Raw genomic sequence first — 20,588 nt, 5'->3', positions numbered from 1 at the left:
AAAGTAATTGTTAATGTATAGGTACAGAAACAATTTGGTTTTCTTTATGTTAAAGATTTCAAATTGAAAGATGGTATACAATCTTCAAATCTTTATTAATCTTTTATTTAAAAGCACTACAGTACAGCCTTCTTTTAAACTAATTATTAATACTGTTTTGTTTTAAATTTGATCTTAATCATCTTTTATTTTTGTCTTTTGTCTGCGTGTGATGCATTGTGACCACAGGAAGTGCACATAACACACTTGGGCAGCCAGTGGTGTGGTTAACTATTGCACTGGCTACCATCATCTGTATTGCTCCAGTCCTCGCCTTCCGCTTCCTCAAACTGGACCTAAAACCTCAGCTCTCAGATACTGTAAGTGTGTGTGAATGAGTGTGTTGACCTCTTTTTGTCTGTCCTAATTCTCACAGCATTATTGTTTTATTTATTTATTTTTTATTATTATCTTTTATCTCCTTTTCTCCCAAATTGGAATGCCCAATTCCCACTACTTAGTAGGTCCTCGTGGTGGTGCGGTTACTCACCTCAATCCAGGTGACGGAGGACAAGTCTCAGTTGCCTCCATTTCTGAGACAGTCAATCTGCGCATCTTATCATGTGGCTCATTGTGCATGACACTGTGGAGACTCACAGCATGTGAAGGCTCATGCTACTCTCCACGATCCACGCACAATTTACCACATGCCCCATTGAGAGCGAGAACCACTTAATTGCGACCACGAGAAGGTTACCCCATATGACTCTGCCCTCCCTAGCAACTGGCCAATTTGTTTGCTTAGGAGACCTGGCTGTCACTCAGCTCACCCTGGATTCAAACTTGCGACTCCAGGGGTGGTAGTCAGTGTCAATACTCGCTGAGCTACCCAGGCTCCACCATTGTTGGGGATTTTTTATATATATATATATAAATCAAACTTGTATAATGGCAAATATATTACTTAAACAATAGTTTAAAAGCTGATATTCACTAAATGTTCTTCATTTTTATGAGACCACTGAGTATATCCCAAGTGAGTTTCTGTGGATGTTTGGGTTGATTTTATGTACATGTGTGTTTGTGTGAGTGAGAGCACCCTGCTTTAAGGTTTCCACAGATAAGTCAGGGAAAGGATACACAAAAAATTGATAAAGTTAGGAAATTATAAGAAGTTCGTAAGATTGTCTCTAAGTGTGAGAAAGAAAGAAAAAAGAAGTCTTTTCAGGAACACATAATATTATTTACCTTTTTAAAGTTAGATAATAAGACGAAAATAGTAGTTAAGACGAATTTTATTGTTAGGAATATTTTGTGAATCCAGTCTCAGATTTAATTAACATAAATGCTCACACACTGAAGGAATTGGACTTCAGCACTTACAGAGACACAGCAGAAACTGAATAAAATATAATGGGTACAGAGAGACTCCGACAAAAAATAACCTCATGGAGAAGAGTTGCAATGTAGATGTGTAAAGAAAGTATATTTGTAGTCCTTTCCACTTCTTAAAAAGGTTTGGTTTTTGATTATGTATTGTAGAAAATTAAACTACAGTTTTGTACATGAAGGCAAAGCATCTATTGTAGCATTATATTTTAGAAAATGTTATAAAATAATATACCTTTTTATATATAAATGTAATTAAACAAATCTGATCATCAACATGATTGTTGGAAAAGTTATGGTTGTTTGAGGAGTATACCATGTTAACCCTGAACACTGCATTATCTGATTCATACCAGTAAGTTTAATTAATTGACTCTTTTTTGGTTATCCCCTCACACTCATATTAACCCCCTTTATCAATTTTTTCCTCTCTTTCTGCAGGTGCGCTACACTCAACTCGTGCGGCAGAAGAAGAGAAAGCCCAGTGGGCGCACGGGTCGTGGAGTGGGTGGAGCTGGAGCAGCTGGTGGCAATGCTCTGGGTCGTCTGGGCAGAGGTGGCTCTCGACGCTCTGGTTATGCATTTGCGCATCAGGAAGGTTTTGGCGAGCTGATCACATCGGGAAAGAATATGCGCCTGAGCTCATTTGCCTCCCGCCACAGCAGTGGCTGGATTGACACTCTTCGCAAGAAAAAACATTCAAACAACAGTGGTGCACAGAATATCCTGACAAATGGTGATGACTGTAAAGTCTCCTCTCAAGCCCCACCCCTTTCCACTTCTTCCTCAGTGATTGGTCCTCAGGGCACAACCCCAGGAGAGACAGGGCAATCATGTAATGAAACTGGCCTCACTCGCAGCCTTGATGACATTGCTCTCAGCAAGCTTAGGTGTACAGAAAAAGTGTCTGGAGGATGTAGTACTGGAACTGTGCAGGTAAATATGTTTATGAAATCATCAAATGTCTAAGCACAGATTGAATACAGACATATGACAAAAAGGCCAATGTTGGGCATTTGTAAAGGTTGGATAGAGTCTTGATGCTTGAGAGCCCTTGAAATTTTGTGAATTGACAAGAATAGATAATTTCCTCTAAGGAGAAAACAGCAGGAAGCAGCATTATTAAACACACTTTCATTTCTCAATTTTTGCAAGTAATAATGACCTCAGATATAGGTTCCCAGTATTAAGGGGAACCCTAGTGACTTTCAAATGGGTCACTAATTTTCATAATATTTATAATTTTTTTTAAACAAATACTGTACTCAGTCGTTCTGTGTTTTAACAGTGGCTACATTTATTCATCATAGAATTAGTGCCGAGGTTGCCTTGCAATGGCAATGCAAACATAAAAAACCTGAAAACCAAGCAGTACTGACCAGTTTGAGCTATGGACTTCACTCATGAAGTGTGCAGATTTGCCTTTCGGGTGCCTATTGTGTTCTCTGTGCATTTTCTGTTCTTTTTTTTATTTTTATTTTTTTCTTAACCAATTTGCATAATATTTTTTAGGACATATATTTTACTAATTTGCTAAGTATTCGTTGAAAAGACAAAAATATGTTTGAATGTTTTCGTCTTTACGTTCTCATCTAAGTATGTGTATGACCTTCTTTCTTCTGCAGAACACAATCTGAGATTTTTAGAAGAATATCTCAGCTCTGTAGGTCCACACAATGCAAGTGAATGGTGGCCTGAACTTTGATGCTTGAATAAGCGCATAAGGCAGCATAAAAGTCCAGTGGTTAAATCCATGTCTTAAGAAGCATTATGATAGGTGAAAATGATCAATATTTAAGTCCTTTTTACTATTAATCTCCACTTTCATATACACATTCTTCTTTTATTTTTGGTGATTTCACCCCCACACTTATCATATCATTCTGAAGACATGGATGTAACCACTGGAGTTGTATGGGTAACTTTTATACTGCCTTTACTGTATGTGCTTTTTTTGAGCTTCAAAGTTCAGGCCACCATTCACTTGCATTTTAAGGACCTACAGAGCTGAGATATTCTTAAAAATAAATAAAAATATTTATTTGTGTTCTGCAGAAGATACACACATGCACACACGCACCAAAACCTTCAAGGTTTTTTTTATGCAAAAAGACAAAGGCAGCATAAAAGTAATCCATATGACTTGAGTGGTTTACTCCATGTCTTCTAAAGTGAAACGATCGTTTTGTGTGAGAAAAAGACCCCAATTTAAATCCTTATTCACTAAAAATCTATTTATAAATTATAAATCTATTTAATAAACTATTCCTTTAAAACAGCTCTTATTAACGCAAACAACATTTATCATATAATTATGGCCTCTGGCAAAACAAACTGCTCATTAAATGTATATTATATTTGTGTGACCTGCAAGTAGTTGTGGTCTCCCTGAATAACACTATTGAAGTGACTACAAGAAATTATCTTGTGTGATGATGAACCATTACAATTAATTAGCAATTCATTTGAGCCCTCTGTTTTGCAAAAGTCCCAGTTTGTTAATTTGTCCAGTTTGAAATTGCGAGGTAATGTAGTTCATAGGCGTATTCGAGTACAGTGGACATTGAAAACCATCAAACTTCAGTTAATTAATAGAAATGAATAGTAATGTTATAATAATAGTAAAATGAAACACTTAGGTTTCGGTAGAGGCACACTTATGCTAGCACATTTAATCTAGATTTTATAATCATATGGAACTTTCATTGGATCTTTCCTTGTTTAGTAGCTCTTTCACTGAAAACTCTTTCTTCTAGGAAACACTGTTTGTTTGGAGGGGAACTGCACCCTGGATCAGTGGTCCCAGCAGCCCAGGGCCTCCCCCCATTGCAGAGGAAACTTCTAGTGCTGAGTGAGAAAAGGTGAATGACTGGTGGATAAACCAACTGGAATCCTTTATGTGGATGCTCTTGCCTTCTGGTTTGTTTGGTCATGTTTCTGTGTGAGAAGATGACCAGTGCAGACAGGCACCAGACAGCTTGGAAGTAAAGACATGTCTTTAAAAATATGCAGATTCAGTGGTCAACAGGCAAAAACAAAGAGGGTTATGTGTTGCCACATTCCTTGTATTTCACTGTATACATTATCTCATATCTTGTCTGTAAGGAGAGCTTATTTGAAGTTATTTGAGCTGTTTATGGCTGAAAGAATGTTCTATTCTAGTCTACTTGTAAAAACCACAAACCACCAAATAAGATGACATGGGTGACATACCACACACCTCCCTGTCCATGTAGCTGATGTTAATAGCTCTCATATGCTAAATTAAATTTTAAGTTATTATTTTAAATTACATGTTTAATTTATATATGTAAATTTAGACTTCTTTTATTTGGAGAGAAAGCAAGGGAAAAAATCCCAAATACCTTAAATGTTAATACATATGCATTTCTACTTACTGACCTCTGTCATTCTCAGCCATATCAAGTTTTTTTTAATGATTTCTTGATAGTCTTGTATTTTATATTCTTCTTTTGAAATCTCAGTCAGGTCAACAGATTTCTTTGTCTAAAGTACATATGATGAGCATTCTTATTCTTCCTTCTTTTTTTATCTCTCTGTCACCATCTTTTTCAACACATTGTTCTGCAAATTGATTTAAATTACTTATTTTTTTATCTGTTTGTTGCTCAGCATAAGGCTGTTGACTTTTTCTTTAATGATAATCTCTCTAAAAACTATTTTACCCTATTTTATTTTTCTCCCCAATTTTGGAATGCCCAATTCCCACTATCTAATAGGTCCTCGTGGTGGCATGGTTACTCACCTCAATTCGGGTGACGGAGGACAAGTCCCGGTTGCCTCTGCTTCTGAGACCGTCAATCCGCACATCTTATTACTTGGCTCGTTGTGCATGTCACTGTGGAGACTCACAGCATGTGAAGGCAGATGCTACTCTCCGCGATCCACTCACAACTTACCACGTGCCCCATTGAGAGCGAGAACCACTTAATCGCGACCACAAGGATGTTACCCTATGTGACTCTACAATCCCTAGCAACCAGGACAATTTGGTTGCTTAGGAGACTCGCTGAGCTACCCAGGCCCTATTTTACCCTATTTCTTAAGATTTGTGCATTTAAAATATTTAACCAAATTCAATCAAATTGAATTGTGTAATGTTTAACAAAAATACATTAATAAATGTAAAACAATTAATTATTTTATTTTATCTATTTTTTTTACTTTTTTATGTATGATTACACAATTCAATTTGATAGAATTTTGTTATGAAATTGAAATATTTAAATCTTAAAGTATTTATTGAGTGTATGTAATCGTCAGCCGAGAAGTGAATATCCCCATGTGCTGTTAGAGAACATGTGTTGTGGGTCTGTTTGACATTGAATCCATTTAATTATCTGTAAACTATAACTTTAGCCTGCTTAGCAGATTCGCTTTGCTTCCCAATGTTGAGAATAGCACTAAGTGTGTTTTTCTGAGTGACAAAACACTATTGTTCTCAGTGAGAATGTGACTACTCCACTGGATGAAATCCTTCTTTCCTCATCCCTCTCTTTTCACCATATTGGTGCTGAACGACCCTGAACGTCTATGAAGACTTAAAGCTACTGTAAAGGCTGGTTGACCGGAAGTCCAATCAGTTCAAACCCGAAACTGTTCAGCTGGATCTTTGATCAATTAGCCATTTGGTTTACAGTGGTGCATTGATCCAATGGACTATAAAAGTGAATTTGTTGGGATTTTGTGTGAAGTTGGGAAAAAAAAATTCACAAAAGAGTTACCAAATGGATTCCACCTTGACTGTCTTAGTCTTATGTCTTGTGGCCTTCACCAGTATTTTAATTTATTTTGCGTGTATATTATTGTGAATGAGAGACAGACCAAGAGAGTACTGAGAGACTATAGAACGTATTGAGACTTGCCATGCGCCCTTATAGTTAGACCTAGCTCTCATTCTGTTCAATAGCGGTAACGATGTATGCCTTAAAAGTATAAAGTGTCAGTGTTATTTTTTTAAATGTGTACATATTTCCATCCACAGCATAAAAATATATTGCAATAAGAGATTTAAAATAATCTCAAAGCATATGGGTATCTCTTGCAATTTGTCAGCCAAATTAATGGGAAGGTCCATTCATCATGACCCGTGTTGTAAACAGTAGATGACCCTGCTGTTGTGATCTAGTAAACAATGGAAATATATGATTAAATGATTTTAATCAAGTGAAAAAATCTTCCGTGTCTTCAGTGTGTGCAACATTTGAATGCAAAGGTTTATCAATCTTTGAAGACGTATTTTAAGTGGGCTAATAAACAATTAATATAGCCTGATACTAAATAATCAAAAGTTTAATTGCACGGGTTATTCACTGTAATGAACTTCTCACCTCACATCTTAAGTCCATAAAATGACTTGATATTTTGGCGCCCCTCTGTGATATTATTAGCTTTGGGCAGTATTTCCCTATAGTAAAGTTTCATAAACCTGACCGCAAACAGAAATACTTGGTTTCTCGGTCTTTGCCTAGTCAAATAGGAACTTGTTTGTCTTTTTGGTTGAACAGTTTCGCAATAGCGGATTTGTATAACATATAGTTCAATAAACAGCGCGAGAGGAAGGGGAAGGGCTGCCGTCTTCAGGATCTCTCACAAACACACGAGAACCTTGTCGAGATGATACATTGAAGGAACTGTTTTTTTTTTTTTTTTGTTTGTTTGTTTTGTTTGTTTGTTTGTTTTTTATCTGTAAATCGCAAACTAAATTTTATGAAACTAACTGTTTAAATTAATTGTTCGTTCGTATAATCTTTTGTCTTTCTGTCAATTGGGCTGCCTAAAATGTTGTTGTATTAGCCGCAAATGTAAGTAGCCTAGGTATTCTGTATGTTAAACCTGCATGATCCACATTTTGTCCCGTTATACACTGATTGTTTGTGGCTGATTCTATCTGGAGGTGAAAAACTCAATAATAATGTGGACCGGGTCTGGACTCGTGTTGCTAATCGGCATAGTTGTGATCAAAGTTCACTCTGCTTACAAAGATGAGCAGTGTCCACGACAAGGTAATAAATAATTTTTTATTTCTTCTTTTTTCTCGCAACAGAACTAAGATTATATATTGATTGATTGAGCAACATCATTTGTGTGAAAATAAATAATAAGATTGCTTTTATAAAAATTCAGTTTAAAAAAAAAAGTGGCAAGGGGGGATTTAACCTTTAAGACTTAAAATGCTTTGAGTAGCAAATTAAGATAAATCTTATTAAAAATGACCACTTCCAATTTGGCATTTCATAACATTATTTTAAAACTGAAAACAACAAATAAATACAGTACTTTGTTTAAAAACAAAATTCAGGTATGCAACATTTTTTAAATTATTACATTTTTGATCAAACTACCTCAAAATCAACATTTAGACACTGAATACAATTATTTCATGGATCAGGAATATTTTGCAGTGCATAGTGACAAGCAGATGTTCAGAAAGTAGTTTTGTTGCTAATTAGTGTTTTGGGAGAAAATAAAATAAAATGTGCCTTTTGCCCGGGGTGCTGTTAAGTTCTTTAAATGGTTGGTTTTATGGTTGTTTTAGGGTTTACATTGTTACAACATCATGGCAACAACATTTTAAAATTGGCTATAACTTTACACAGAAAAGTTTAGTAAGCGATTTTATCACACTAAAATTACGTTTACACACATATCATTTACGTCATGTGGCTATACATTTGAAACAGTGGGTATTTGTTTACAGATTGGCCCCATTCACTTCAATTGTAAGCAGGGCCGTAGCAAGGTAATCTGGCTCCCTGACTGTATCTGGGCCCTTTTCCTATAAAAAAATACACTTCTTAGAATTTGTTGTGGGGTCCCCTGGACCTTTGGGACCCTAGAATTATTACCATCTTTCACCCTACTAGCTATGACCGTGATTGTAAGTGCCTCAGTGTAACCCACATTTTTTGCTTTTTTTAAAGAGGAGCAGGGGAAGTCAAATAAATGTTTGTGGTAATCAGCATTATTTTTTGTGGAGTGGTGGTGGCGTAGTGGCTAAAGCACAGGGTTGTTAATCAGAAGGTCGCAGGTTCTAACCCCACGGCCACCACCATTGTGTCCTTGAGCAAGGCACTGACTCCAGGTTGTTCTGGGGGGATTGTCCCTGTAATAATTGCACTGTAAGTCGCTTTGGATAAAAGCATCTGCCAAATGCATAAATGTAAATGTAAATTATGCCACAAATGCTGTTGATTGAGTTTAACTTGTACTGAACCTGGAACATTCCATAAAAAATAATTCAGCAGTTAAAAATGAGTCTCAAGACACCTGCGTTCTGTTATATTCATTGCGCTGTATCCTTTTTAGCGCAATAAAGAGTTCTGTCTGAATGACCCCTAACTTGTTTCATAGATGCAATCAATACCATCAATGATGATTTAAGAGGGATATCCTTGGTAAAGTTAAAGTAGGTGCTTGTGTATGACATGCATGATAATTGACTGTAACATTTTAAAGTTTAATACTAAAGACTTTCCATTTATTGTATTATATTTCTTCTACACATAGTGATTAATACTTTTTAATCTATATTTAAGTATCCTAAATTTGTACTGTTTTTGTGTAATGCCATTTCAGTTCATCTTGAAATGAGTGATAGAAAGAAAGAGGTTGTGGGGAAGAAACTTTTCGAAAGTTGCTCTTTATTGCACAATTTTGTTCCATATTTAACCTAGCCAGTGAACTATGAAATGTATATAGTCAACCATAGGATTAAAGGGATAGTTCATGCACATAATACAATTCTGTCATTATTTACTCACCCTCATATAGCTACAAACCTTTGTGACTTTCTTCTGTGTAACACAAAGCATATGTTGGATAGAATGACACCCTCAGTCAACACTAACATTCAATGATTAGAAAAAAAGATGCAATGAAAGTGAGGCTGACATTCTAGGTCTATATGCTGCTATGAGCTGACTCTGAATTTGTTTGAACTGTCTTCTTCAGAGCCCCCTCCTGGAGTTTTGGTATTGAAGTTGGGAAGCAATGTTGTGCTTGGCTGCAGGGGTGATGTCACTGTGGATGATGTGCCATTGGTTTTGGCCACTGTAATGAATAAAAAACACAGAAATGGGTGGAAAGAAGACATAAATGTCAGCTGGTCAACCCAAAGAGAAAAAGTATTCACTGGTGTTAATGCTACACATCAGACCACTATCAAGGGAGTTTCTACAACTGGAACAAACCAAAAGCTAGTTGATTCAAGTAAATGTACCAAAGCTAAAGAGGACACAGTGATCACTGTTAAACCCCCAGTATCCATGAGGGAGGAACAAACCACTTCAAGGCGTGTTTCACGTGCTGTCAATCAACCCGCCCAGTCAGAGAGATCAGATGGAGCCGGATCAGAAGAAGAGGCATTTCCTGTTACCATGGGGACAGAAAACGTTTCTGAGGATGATGAATATGAGGACTATTATGAAGAGGATGGGTCCAGAGTGACAAGAAGCATCAAAACGCGAACACGCTGGACCCTGAATGGTCGACAATTACGCGTGGGAGTGGAAAGGGGAGGGATTTTAAAACTTCTTAATCTCAGCTTTGCCAATGGTGGTAATTACAGTTGTTACAGAGGAGAGAGACTGATTTCAACCGTCAAAATCAGCGTTGGGGGTGAGGAATCTCTTTCACACCCACCCACATAAGGAATTATTTTCTGATCTACAGAGAAACATTAATAATTTTGTGTTATTTTCACAGTGCCCCCAGAGGAGTCCTCTACTGTCTCATGCTATAGGAAGTCTCACACAAGCAAGGTCCGCTGTGACTGGTCATCAAAACAACCAATAATCCCACGACCGCTGTGTTATTTACTCCTTAAAAGAAGGTGAGTGCATGTAAAAAATACTAAATTATGATATTTTGAAAAGTACTTAAAAGTAATCAGAGCACTTCTTAAAAGAATAGATAGTCTGTCATAATATATTCACCCATATGTCATTCCAAATCCATTTGACTTCCTTTGTTGTGCGGAACACAAAAGGAGAATTTGTAACCCATCCATCCATCCATCCACTTGCCCTATGCAGGGTCATGGGTAGTACTGGAGCCTATCCCAGCTGTCTTGGGCCAAAGGCAGGGAAACCTTGACAGGTGGCAGTCTAACACAGGGCAACAGACACACTCTCACTCTCAGGCAATTTAGAATCTCCAATTAACTTAACCTGCATGTCTTTTTGGACTGTGGGTGAAACCAGAGCACCTGGAGGAAACCCATGTGAACACAGTAAGAACATGCTAACTCCAGCATGGAGTTAGCATGGCCCAGTTGAGCCAAGTAGTCTAAGGCCCAGTTGAGCCAAGACTAGAACCCAGGACCTTCTTGCTGTGAGGCTACAGTGCTACCTACTGAGCCAAGTTTAAAGGACCCAAAGCCAGATCCACCTCTCCTGGGGGGGCATCTTACTAGGGGGACTTAGTAGTATTTCTCATGCAATCATGAAAACGCAATGGACGTCATGAACTTTCAACAGATAACACAAGTTCACGCAATATTTGCCCTGTTTTCCTGGGGTTCCAGGGCAAATTTTGTCTAAGGCCAAAGACTACCTCTACTACTACTATGTATGATACTATAAAATATATAACATTTTAGATGACAGATGATTTGCCCCCAATTTGGTCACTTTTGATGTCATTTTTGCCCTGAGCCCAGTTAAATTTCTGAGCCTTTTCCACCTCTTTTAAATGAATCCCTTTTGTGTACTTCTCTTCCTCTCTCTCTGTCCCTTCAAAGAAAGTTTGGTAATGTCACACGTGTACCTTGTTCATTCTCCCGTTTGCGGTGTTGGTGTGCTTTTCCTGTGGAGGAGGGTGACAAAAATCGTCATGAGGCAAATCTGTGTGTGACGAACATAGCAGGCAATACCACCATCAGTGCAAAATCATTTAAGCTACAGGACATCAGTGAGTGCTTGTGTTTCTCTGTGCCACAAGGCATTTTAAAAATAAATTTTTGCTGTTGTTTATCGAATGAGATTATTTAATACAAGCACATTGAGCTGGCTATCTGGCAAGAACAGATGTTTTTTAATAATAGGCTTTTAAAAACTTGCCACATTTTTGTTTGAAATTAATTAATAATTAATAAATAATAACTTATTTTTCTCTCTAGTTAAGCCAGATCACCCAACCAACGTTGTGGTGAGAGCAATTGAGGGCCAGAAAAACACACTTAAAGTGTCCTGGACTTATCCCAGTACCTGGAGGCATGGCTACTATAACCTGAAATTCCAGTTAAGATACCGACCACTACAGGCACAAGAGGTAAAGTGGAGGACGTTTCATACCTGTATGCGAAGCTTGTGGATAAAATGGAGGCCATAGTTTTATACACAGGTGTGTCTTCCAATAAGAAAGAAAGATCTTTTTAATCATAAATTAGTTGTTTCTCCTAGACAGCAATGAGATTTGATGGAGACCAAAACTGAGTGACTTCACCTGAGAAATAGACACTGGTAATCTAACATGTGTCTCTTAGAGTTTAGAAGAGATCTAAAAATGTCTAAAAACTGTCAATGACATTTGACTAATTTGTGCAAAATTGATACTTGAATCAAAATTCTTTTAGGGCCAGAAACATACTTCATAACAATATGCATAAGCAGATGCGAGTGCTTGGCATTCGCATTGTCAACACAGTATAGTAAACTATTCTTGTGTTACTGTGGTGGTAATTAACCTCAGTCCTCAATGGGGTGATAAAGGTACCTTCAAAATTCTGTGCCAATAAACTGGATGTGTTATTTATTTGGTAAGTTGCTATAAATATATTGACTTTATCAATGCTCTCTTTAAACTGTTGCTCCACCATGACAGTAGTTGACTTGAGAGAAAACTCACAGTAGAAGCGGACAATTTACAATAATCCTGCTATAGCACCACTTGTGGCAACAGTGAGAATGCAAAGCGTACTTGTGTTGTTTCATTAATTGTGGTCTGACACATTTTGAACACAGCGACACAAAATTGAGCATGCGTAGCTATAGGTGTTTGCATTCGCATCCTCGCTCAAAGGGATAGTTCACTCAAAAATGTAAATCCTCTCATGATTTACTTCTCTTTCACTCATTACAAATGTGTATGACTTTCCTTATTTAGCAGAACTGAAGTCAAGCAGATTTCAGCTCAGTTTGTCCATACAATGCATGTAAATGTATGCCATCATGCTGCTGGCTGTTTAATGGTCCAAAAGGCATATTTAGGCAGCATAAAAGTAATCCACACGTCTCCGGTCGCTCAATTAACGTCTTCTGCGGCCAATCGATAGGTTTGTGTAAAAAATAAATTGATAAATTGACAAACTGAGCTGAAATCTGTTTATAAAAATCTTCACTTCGATTCTGCTGTAGCAGGAAAGTTATACACATCTGGGATGGCTTAAAGATAAGTACATCATGAGAGAATATTCATTTTTTTTGTGATCTACCCCTTTAAGAGTATGTGTTTGGCAAGAGCAATAAAGTTTCTCTCTGGGTTAGTTTGTCTGAGTTTGTGGCGTAATTTATGTGTGTCTAGTATCAGTCACAGTCGGTGGGTGAAAGTTGGGACAGACTGCTGTCCTGGATGATTTTTGATGCTCTGCCAGATACTCAGTATGAGGTGCAACTTTGTGCCAAGGATGAGTTTGAAGGCATCTGGAGTGACTGGACTGACCCTGTCTTTGCACACACTTGGTCAGGTAACAATACATACATATTTGTACACACATCTTTGTATAACTCTTAATTATAAAATTGATAGTTCTAGTATTAGATGCTGATTAGTCAAAGCACAGCTATGACCTTCTCACAGAGCTACTATTTATATCACTGCACAGCAACCATAGCTGACCATAATTTTTTTGCATAGCTACGTTCTGTTAATGTTTATTGTCAGGGATGATAATCTTCAAATGGAGGGATGATATTTAAAGATTGTACTAAAACAATACATTTAAATGAACCTTTGTGCCATTAATATTTTTGCTATGTAGTTTAATAAAAGCAATAAGGCACTCAAAGGTGTGCCGAATGTGGTCACTCCAACTTAGGTTATGCCAAACAGCGCCCTTCAGTCGGGACTATATTCACAATATAGCAACCTTTCTTACCTTATTGCTCAAAACCTTTTTAGATTGTCTTCCCATCATTCCATTCACACATTTGTCAAAAATGTTCAGTATTTTTATTTTGTTGATTTTGTTTTTTGTTTGGTTGCTGTGCCCCAGACTGCTACTGCCCCTGAAAGCAACACTTTGGTAAGCTAACCCTTATGTCTCTCTGTAGCTCCTGAGACTGCTACTGCCCCTGAAAGCAACACTTTGGTAAGCTAACCCTTATGTTGCGATCTGGTCATTTTAACCTGGACAACTTTTTTTTTTTACTTTTTTTGCACACACACAAACACACACACACACACACAAATACACGCATATTGTGTGTTGACCGCCCTCTTATGCGTCGTCTTTCCATTTACATTTGAAGTAAAATGTTTACATACACATTAGCCAAATACATTTAAACTCAGTTTTTCATTCACTCCTGACATTTAATCGTAGAAAACATTCCCTGTCTTAGGTCAGTTAGGATCACTATTTTATTTTAATAATGATAAATATTACAATAATAGTAGAGAGAATTATTTATTTCAGCTTGTATTTCTTTCATCACATATCCAGTGTTTTACATACACTTCAGAAGTTTACATACACTTTGTTAGTATTTGGTAGCATTGCCTATAAATTGTTTAACCTGGGTCAAATGTTTTGGTTAGTCTTCCACAAGCTTCTCACAATAAGTTGCTGGAATTTTAGCCCTTTCCTCCATACAGGTCTGTAGGCCTCCTTGCTCGTACATGGTTTTTCAGTTCTGCCCACACATTTTCTATCATATTGAGGTCATGGCTTTGTGATGGCCACCCCAATACCTTGAATTTGTTGTCCTTAAGCCATTTTGCCATAACTTTGGAGGTATGCTTGGGGTCATTGTCCATTTGGAAGAGCCATTTGTGACCAAGATTTAACTTCCTTGCTGATGTCTTGAGATGTTGCTTCAATATATCCACATAATTGTTCTTCCTCATGATGCCATCTATTTTGTGATGTGAACCAGTCCCTCTTACAGCAAAGCACCCCCACAACATGATGCTGCCACCCCCATGCTTCATGGTTGGGATGGTGTTCTTCAGCTTGCAAGCCTCACCCTTTTTCCTCCAAACATAAAATGGTCATTATGGCCAAACGGTTACATTTTTGTTTCATTAGACCAGAGAACATTTCTTCAAAAAGTAAGATCTTTGTCCCATGTGCAATGGCAAACTAGTCTGGCTTTTTTATGGTGGTTTGGAGCAGTGGCTTCTTCCTTGCTGAGCAGCCTTTCAAGTTATGTCTATATTTGAGTCGTTTTACTGTGGATATAGATACTTGTCTACCTGTTTCCTCCAGCAACTTCACAAGGTCCTTTGCTGTTGTTCTGGGATTGATTTGCACTTTTCACACAAAACTACATTACTTCCTGAGCAGTGTGATGGCTGCGTGTTCTCATTGTGTTTATAATTGCGTACTATTGTTTGTACAGATGAACGTGGTACCTTCAGCCGTTTGGAAATTGCTCCCGAGTATGAACCAGACCACAATTTGTTTCTGAGGTCGTGGCTGATTTGTTTTGATTTTCCATTGATTTCAAGCAAAGGAGGCACTGAGTTTGAAGGAAGGCCTTAAAATACATCCACAGGTACACATCCAATTTAGTACACCTCCTATCAGAAGCTAATTGGCTAATTATATAAAGCTTGACTTCATTTTCTGGAATTTTCCAAGCTGCCTAAAGCCAGTTAACTTAGTGTATGTAAATTTCTGACCCACAGGAATTATGATATAGTCAATTAAACAATTGTCTGTAAACTATTGTTGGAAATATTACTCATGTCATGCACAAAGTAGATGTCGTAAATTACTTGCAAAAACTATAGTTTGCTAGTATTAAATGTGTGGAGTGGTTAAAAAATAGTTCTAATGACTTCAACCTAAATGTATGTAAAATTCTGACTTCATCTGTACATGCTTTGAGGAATATTTCAAGATCTACCTATTATAATATGTGTTTGGGCTCATTTGAATTGGGATAGTCTGCTTTAAATTATGATGCGTCATTGTCTATGTTATACGTAGGGTTCAGAGAGTAATAAGGAAAAACATAACGAAAGGCACTTCTGTTTGATATATTTATGTGTGCCAATACTCACAGTAGTTTGGCATCTGAGTGAAACAAATTTGCTCATTACATTCTACTAATTGAGACCTCTCTAATGATAAATAACACATGACATTTTTATGGTTTTACCAACTTGAAACAGTTCTAATTTGAGATCAAAACTGTTCTAATTTGTCAGTAATTTTTGTTTAAATCAAGCAAGTGGTTATTAATTTATTATGTAATTATTATTATTTATTCAATTTTTATTCTTAGAATTAAATTGCACTTAATCCAGCCCATCGGCGCATTGTGCGTGCGAAACCTACTTGTTCCTAGACTTACCAAATACCAAAATTTCATAGCCATGCCCACTGACTTTGCATTTATGACTCATGGCATAGCGCTGCGCTGACCGCTAGCGCTCTTAAAATAGGGCCCCTAAAGTAATATCTTGTGATAATATATACAATATGAGCGATTTATAAAAAAATCTTAGTGGGCCGGTCATTTTTGATGGGGAACACAAAATTTGTTAGCACAAAACAAACACAACAGAAGGGTTAAATCAATACAATATCAGCACAAAACAACACTCACTCACACAAATGCAGATCCAAACACACAATTAACATATTTACAGTTACATAAACAATTTATTCTCCTTCAGGGATCCTTCGAGATGTATCCTGAAGGATCAGGTGGATCTGGAGATGACCCTGATATAGGTGAGTCTGTGTAAGACTGAATAAGGTAGTTATGAGCTTACCATTTCTCATTGTTCTACTTCAGTTACTGTAGGTTACACATCTGTTATTTCTGTAATGAAACAAGATGAAAAATAATGTGGTACCTTATTGGAGAACCAAAACAGGAAACGGTGTGCATTAACATTGTTGAAGATTAACAATGTGCCTTCTCTGACATTTCACCTCTGTCCACTCTCACTTTCTTTCTCTCAGGTTCAGTGGTAATAGCTGCTGATAATGAAAATTATACAATGAGACTGTACGTGTCATGGGTTTTTGGGCTGTGTTTTCTTGTAGGCCTCACCATGCTCTCAGTCTATCTCTTCAGGTAAAACTCCACATTCTCTGTGCCATCACTTATATTCGTTTGTATAAACAGTCATTTTTCCTTAGCTCAGATTTGATAAAACAACCTACTTGAGGGTGTATGATGTATGCAGGCTGTGTAATTGATGCTAGCTGTTTAGCTACAGATTTAGGGTGTCTCACACACAAACATACGGCACTTCAAGCTGTAATTTTGTCAATGTTAAAAGACTTAATTTGCTTAATATTCTGAGAAAACCATAAGTAAGCCATTGTAGGTTTGTAGGTTAAAAAAACCTGTTTGAAAACACTAATTATTTTTTACAGAATTATACAGTTGTTTCCCTTTGGTGATACTAGTGGTGCAGCAGTTACATACTTCAGCTTTAAAAAGTTTGAGATCTGCAGTTTACTTGAAATTAAACATGTCTTTCTATTTATTCTTTGCCCCTCCATGCAAAACCCTCATGTACACCCCTGTGTTTTCTTTCCATCGTTGTGTCTCTTTCCCAGGCATAGGCTACATTTGGTTGCTAGAATTGGAAAACAGATTTTGCCCTTTTCTTCCCTCCCTCGTTCCTCTCCCCCTCCCCCTCGTCCTCATCCTCCCCCTGCACTCACTGAACAGCTTCGAGAGGAGGAAAGGTCTCTGATGACTCCTCTCGAGCACAGCCAGCATCACTTCCTTCCTGTTCCTCAAGAGGATGAGGAGGGCATTCACCTGGATAACATGGACTATTTCCTGTCTCAAGGAGTTGAGGGTGTGCCATGGATTGTCGGCTCTTCTACACAAGAGACATGAATAAAAAAGCAAAACCTCTCTGTAGTGAATACACTGCGATTCAATAAGGACTAAGAAGGATCTCAGTCTTTTGATCTTTAACCCATTATATCTCAGTGTTATTATTTTGTAAGTATTGTTTTTTGGAAGTACAGTATTATTACTTTGTAAAAAAAAAAAAAAAAAATGTATGCTGAGTGATAATGTATAGACAAAGCAACTCTCACAGCCAACTCTGATCTGTTGTGTTATTGATAATTTTTGACTATATACTATCAAAACAATTTCTACATTTTTGCCTTTTTTGACCATTGCAGCCTCATATGTGAAGCACTTTTTATGTTCCTCTGAATAAGAATGTCTTCTAAAATGCCTTTATATGAAAATAAGCTTTTGCAATTATGTCTGGACAATTCTACCTAAAATGGAAATCACCTATTGAGAGTGGTAGCCTTGCGGACAACTGATTAGAGGTGACCAACTGGAGAATAACTGAGATCCCTTTCATCATTATGTATAACAGTAAAAATATATTCCATTCTACTCAACGGAAACTGAACTACCAGTGTTTTGCTTGTGCTTTTTATAAAAATTTTATGAAAATGGCACAGAACAATGCATGATGTGCAGTGTTTCGCTGTTTATAATGTTTGTTTTTAGAATATGTTTGTAATGAAATTTGTTCCACCAAAGATCTAGACCATCAAACAATTTCAGGGGTGTCATGTTTGTTAGAGAAGATCCTCTAAATTTGAACCTCATAGTAACATTTAGCTGAAGAACCTGTGCATGTCTATCTTAAAGGACAAGAACCAAAAGGCTTCACTTGGATTTGAAGTGTTCTGCTGAAACTTTTCTGTCTGGAGGACAACCAGTCTGTGTGTTTTGCTTGTCAAACATCAAAAACACATAAAAATCATGACCTCTGTTTCATTGATAAGGTAAGAGAAAACTATTTCAAAAAGGCAGTCACAAGAAAAGTAAGTCGTATGACTGTGCATCTAGTTGACCTCTGGACAATAAAACTGATGTCTGTGTGTTTTGATAGAGATCCTTCTAGATCTTACTGTTGCTCTTATAAAATCTACATCAGGGGCCTGTTGCCTAAATGTGTTTTAGACTAGTTAGTTGTTAGTTAATACTGGTATTATTTTTTTTCAGTCAGTGGCATTAATTAATCTGAGACCAAATTGTAAGGCTACACACCCCTAGGCTAACTTAGATATGTGCTCTTATTTTTGCACAACAAGCAAGTAATGTAATTGTTTTTTGTTTACGTGACTTGGGTGATCATTCACCTAAAAAGGAAAGTTTTCTTTTAATTTAGTCACACTCATGCCATCCCAGATGTGTGACTTTCTTCTGCAGAACACAAATGAAGATTTTTAAAAGAATATTTCAGCTTTGTTGGTCCTCACAATGCAAGTAAATGGTGGCCACTGGCCAGAACTCTGAAGGTCCAAATTTCAGAAAAAGGCATCATAAAAGTAACTCATAAGACTCCAGTTGTTTAATCTCTAATGTCTTCTGAAGCGATCCAATCAGTTTTGGGTGAGAACAATGCAAAATGTAAATAATTTTTTACTGTACAGGTTGCCATTGCAGTGTCTAGGCACGATCATGATATCTAGCTCGATTACACATCCTTGTGCTTGAAGCATGTGCAGAGCGCTAGATGGTGCTAAAGGAAGTGTAATCCAGCTTGAAATCACGATCGTCAAGGAGACTGCTGTAAAGTTTTTGGGGAAAAAGGAGTTACATTTTGCTATGTTCATGCAAAATAATAGCTGTATTAGACCAAGTTCCAAATAGTTTAAAATGGTATGCATACTTTATAAAAAAAATGAGTTAAAAATGTTTTAGAGTGAAATATACAGTATGGTATTTCATTTGTACAAACTCATTTTTTACATGCCCTTTAAAGTAGCCTTATCAGTAGCCCATGGACATCAAATCTTTGTTACAACTGTGCCTCAGACTATTGCTTAAAAAGTCTTCCACAGTTTAAAAAGGGTTCAAGATTGTGTTAAGGTCTTGTTCAGTTTTGCAACTGTATGTGCTGGACATGTATGTTTGTCGGTTCTAAGAGCATTTTTTGGATGTTCCAGAGATTGTGCACCTAAATTATATGTCATCTGGACTGAGTGTAAATGTATTGGAATCCTAGTGAGCATTAGAAGCCAACGTCTATTTCACACTTTCCTTCAGGGCATTCCTATCTGCAAACGGAACAGGTATAGGCTCCTAGACAACCCTTCAGTTCACATTAACAGCCAAATCAATGGTAGCCTATATGAAAACATTCACAACAGGTAAACAGGCCACAGTCTGTTGGCAAATGTCACCTGTGCTCGAAATGCACCCTTTGAAAATGTATTAAAAAAATAACAAGTTTGAGTATTTGTTTGTTTGTTTCCCTTGAAGGCCTACATCCTGATTAATGGAATTCATTCATTCTCACTGTTCTAAAGTTTTGAATTTGTTCAACAACATTGGTTGGCAGAATATAGCTGTAAAACATGTATAGTTGTGAATGACCAGCAGATGGACCCAAAGAACGGTACATGCTTAGGCTACACTGTCGTTTATTGTCTGGCAAAAAAAAAAAAAAAAAGAATAAAGTAAATAAATAAATTTAAAAAAAATGTTAACCCGTACTTACAGAAACTGATTTTTGAAACGCATTGTAATTGCCTTTACTAAATGATAATATTAGATGCAATCTGTATAGGCTATGGGAATGAAGGAAAAACAATGCTAGGGGTAGGGCAAATTACATTTTATGCTCTTTTGTTGCTAAAATAAATAATGGAAAGATGGCATGAAAATCATATTAAAATATAGGCCTACTTGTTTTCTGTGTTGTGCTTACATACATTTTCGCACATTTATTTTGAGACATTTTAATAACAATGGACACACTGTTTGTCTCGTGCATCCACAATTGTCTGACTGACTTTTGTCTAACTGGAAGTTTTCCAACAATGTAAACTAGATTGATGTTAGCGTTTCATGGCATTATAGCACTTGTGGTTGAAACTTCTCTTGTTGAGCTTCGATGATTACTAAATGTAATAAATGCACGCTCTAAAACATAGCGTCAAGTTTTGATTCAGAGTTCAACCAATGAGCAAATAAATAAATAGATAAACAAATACAGTCCCAGACTCCAGACCAAGGGCATAG

At 37.0% G+C, this 20,588-nt stretch overlaps 2 protein-coding genes across 4 annotated transcripts in view; both read left to right on the top strand.

The window, feature by feature from the left end:
- Positions 1-6,545, top strand: part of LOC127657502 (phospholipid-transporting ATPase ID-like) — a 41,231-nt gene extending 34,686 nt beyond the window's left edge. Inside the window, exons 26-29 of one of the 2 annotated variants that reach the window (XM_052146314.1) lie at positions 229-359; positions 1,810-2,304; positions 4,125-4,229; positions 5,109-6,545. In XM_052146314.1, the coding sequence (XP_052002274.1) occupies positions 229-359; positions 1,810-2,304; positions 4,125-4,223 (725 nt within the window). In that variant the 3' untranslated portion in view covers positions 4,224-4,229; positions 5,109-6,545. Of the gene's footprint in view, positions 1-228; positions 360-1,809; positions 2,305-4,124 lie in introns of both variants that reach the window. The other variant, XM_052146313.1, reaches the window with a different exon arrangement.
- A 411-nt stretch (positions 6,546-6,956) lies between these two features.
- On the top strand, positions 6,957-19,662 carry LOC127657545 (interleukin-6 receptor subunit alpha-like). Of its 2 annotated transcripts, XM_052146389.1 has the most exons (11): positions 6,957-7,193; positions 7,286-7,394; positions 9,343-10,008; positions 10,096-10,222; positions 11,132-11,301; positions 11,510-11,661; positions 12,913-13,075; positions 13,662-13,699; positions 16,237-16,294; positions 16,529-16,643; positions 17,135-19,662. In XM_052146389.1, exons 2-11 carry the CDS (start codon positions 7,304-7,306, stop codon positions 17,421-17,423), a joined length of 1,869 nt encoding a protein of 622 aa, XP_052002349.1. In that variant the 5' UTR covers positions 6,957-7,193; positions 7,286-7,303; the 3' UTR covers positions 17,424-19,662. The 2 variants fall into 2 exon arrangements, with proteins under 2 accessions (XP_052002349.1, XP_052002348.1); XM_052146388.1 differs by having other exon boundaries at positions 6,957-7,394.
- Positions 19,663-20,588: the final 926 nt, after the last annotated feature.

The sequence above is a fragment of the Xyrauchen texanus genome, chromosome 17 (genome assembly GCF_025860055.1).
Source record: "Xyrauchen texanus isolate HMW12.3.18 chromosome 17, RBS_HiC_50CHRs, whole genome shotgun sequence".
NCBI lineage: Eukaryota > Metazoa > Chordata > Actinopteri > Cypriniformes > Catostomidae > Xyrauchen > Xyrauchen texanus.
This window is presented reverse-complemented; position numbering and strand designations above follow the sequence as displayed.

What these genes read in the sequence shown, in the direction of transcription:
- LOC127657545 (XM_052146389.1), top strand. Translation starts at nt 7,304, where the DNA reads ATGTGGACCGGGTCTGGACTCGTGTTGCTAATCGGCATAGTTGTGATC. An exon ending in TGAGCAGTGTCCACGACAAG is followed by an intron (nt 7,395 to 9,342) that starts GTAATAAATAAT and finishes TGTCTTCTTCAG; the next exon opens with AGCCCCCTCCTGGAGTTTTG. An exon ending in ATTTAAGCTACAGGACATCA is followed by an intron (nt 11,302 to 11,509) that starts GTGAGTGCTTGT and finishes TTTTCTCTCTAG; the next exon opens with TTAAGCCAGATCACCCAACC.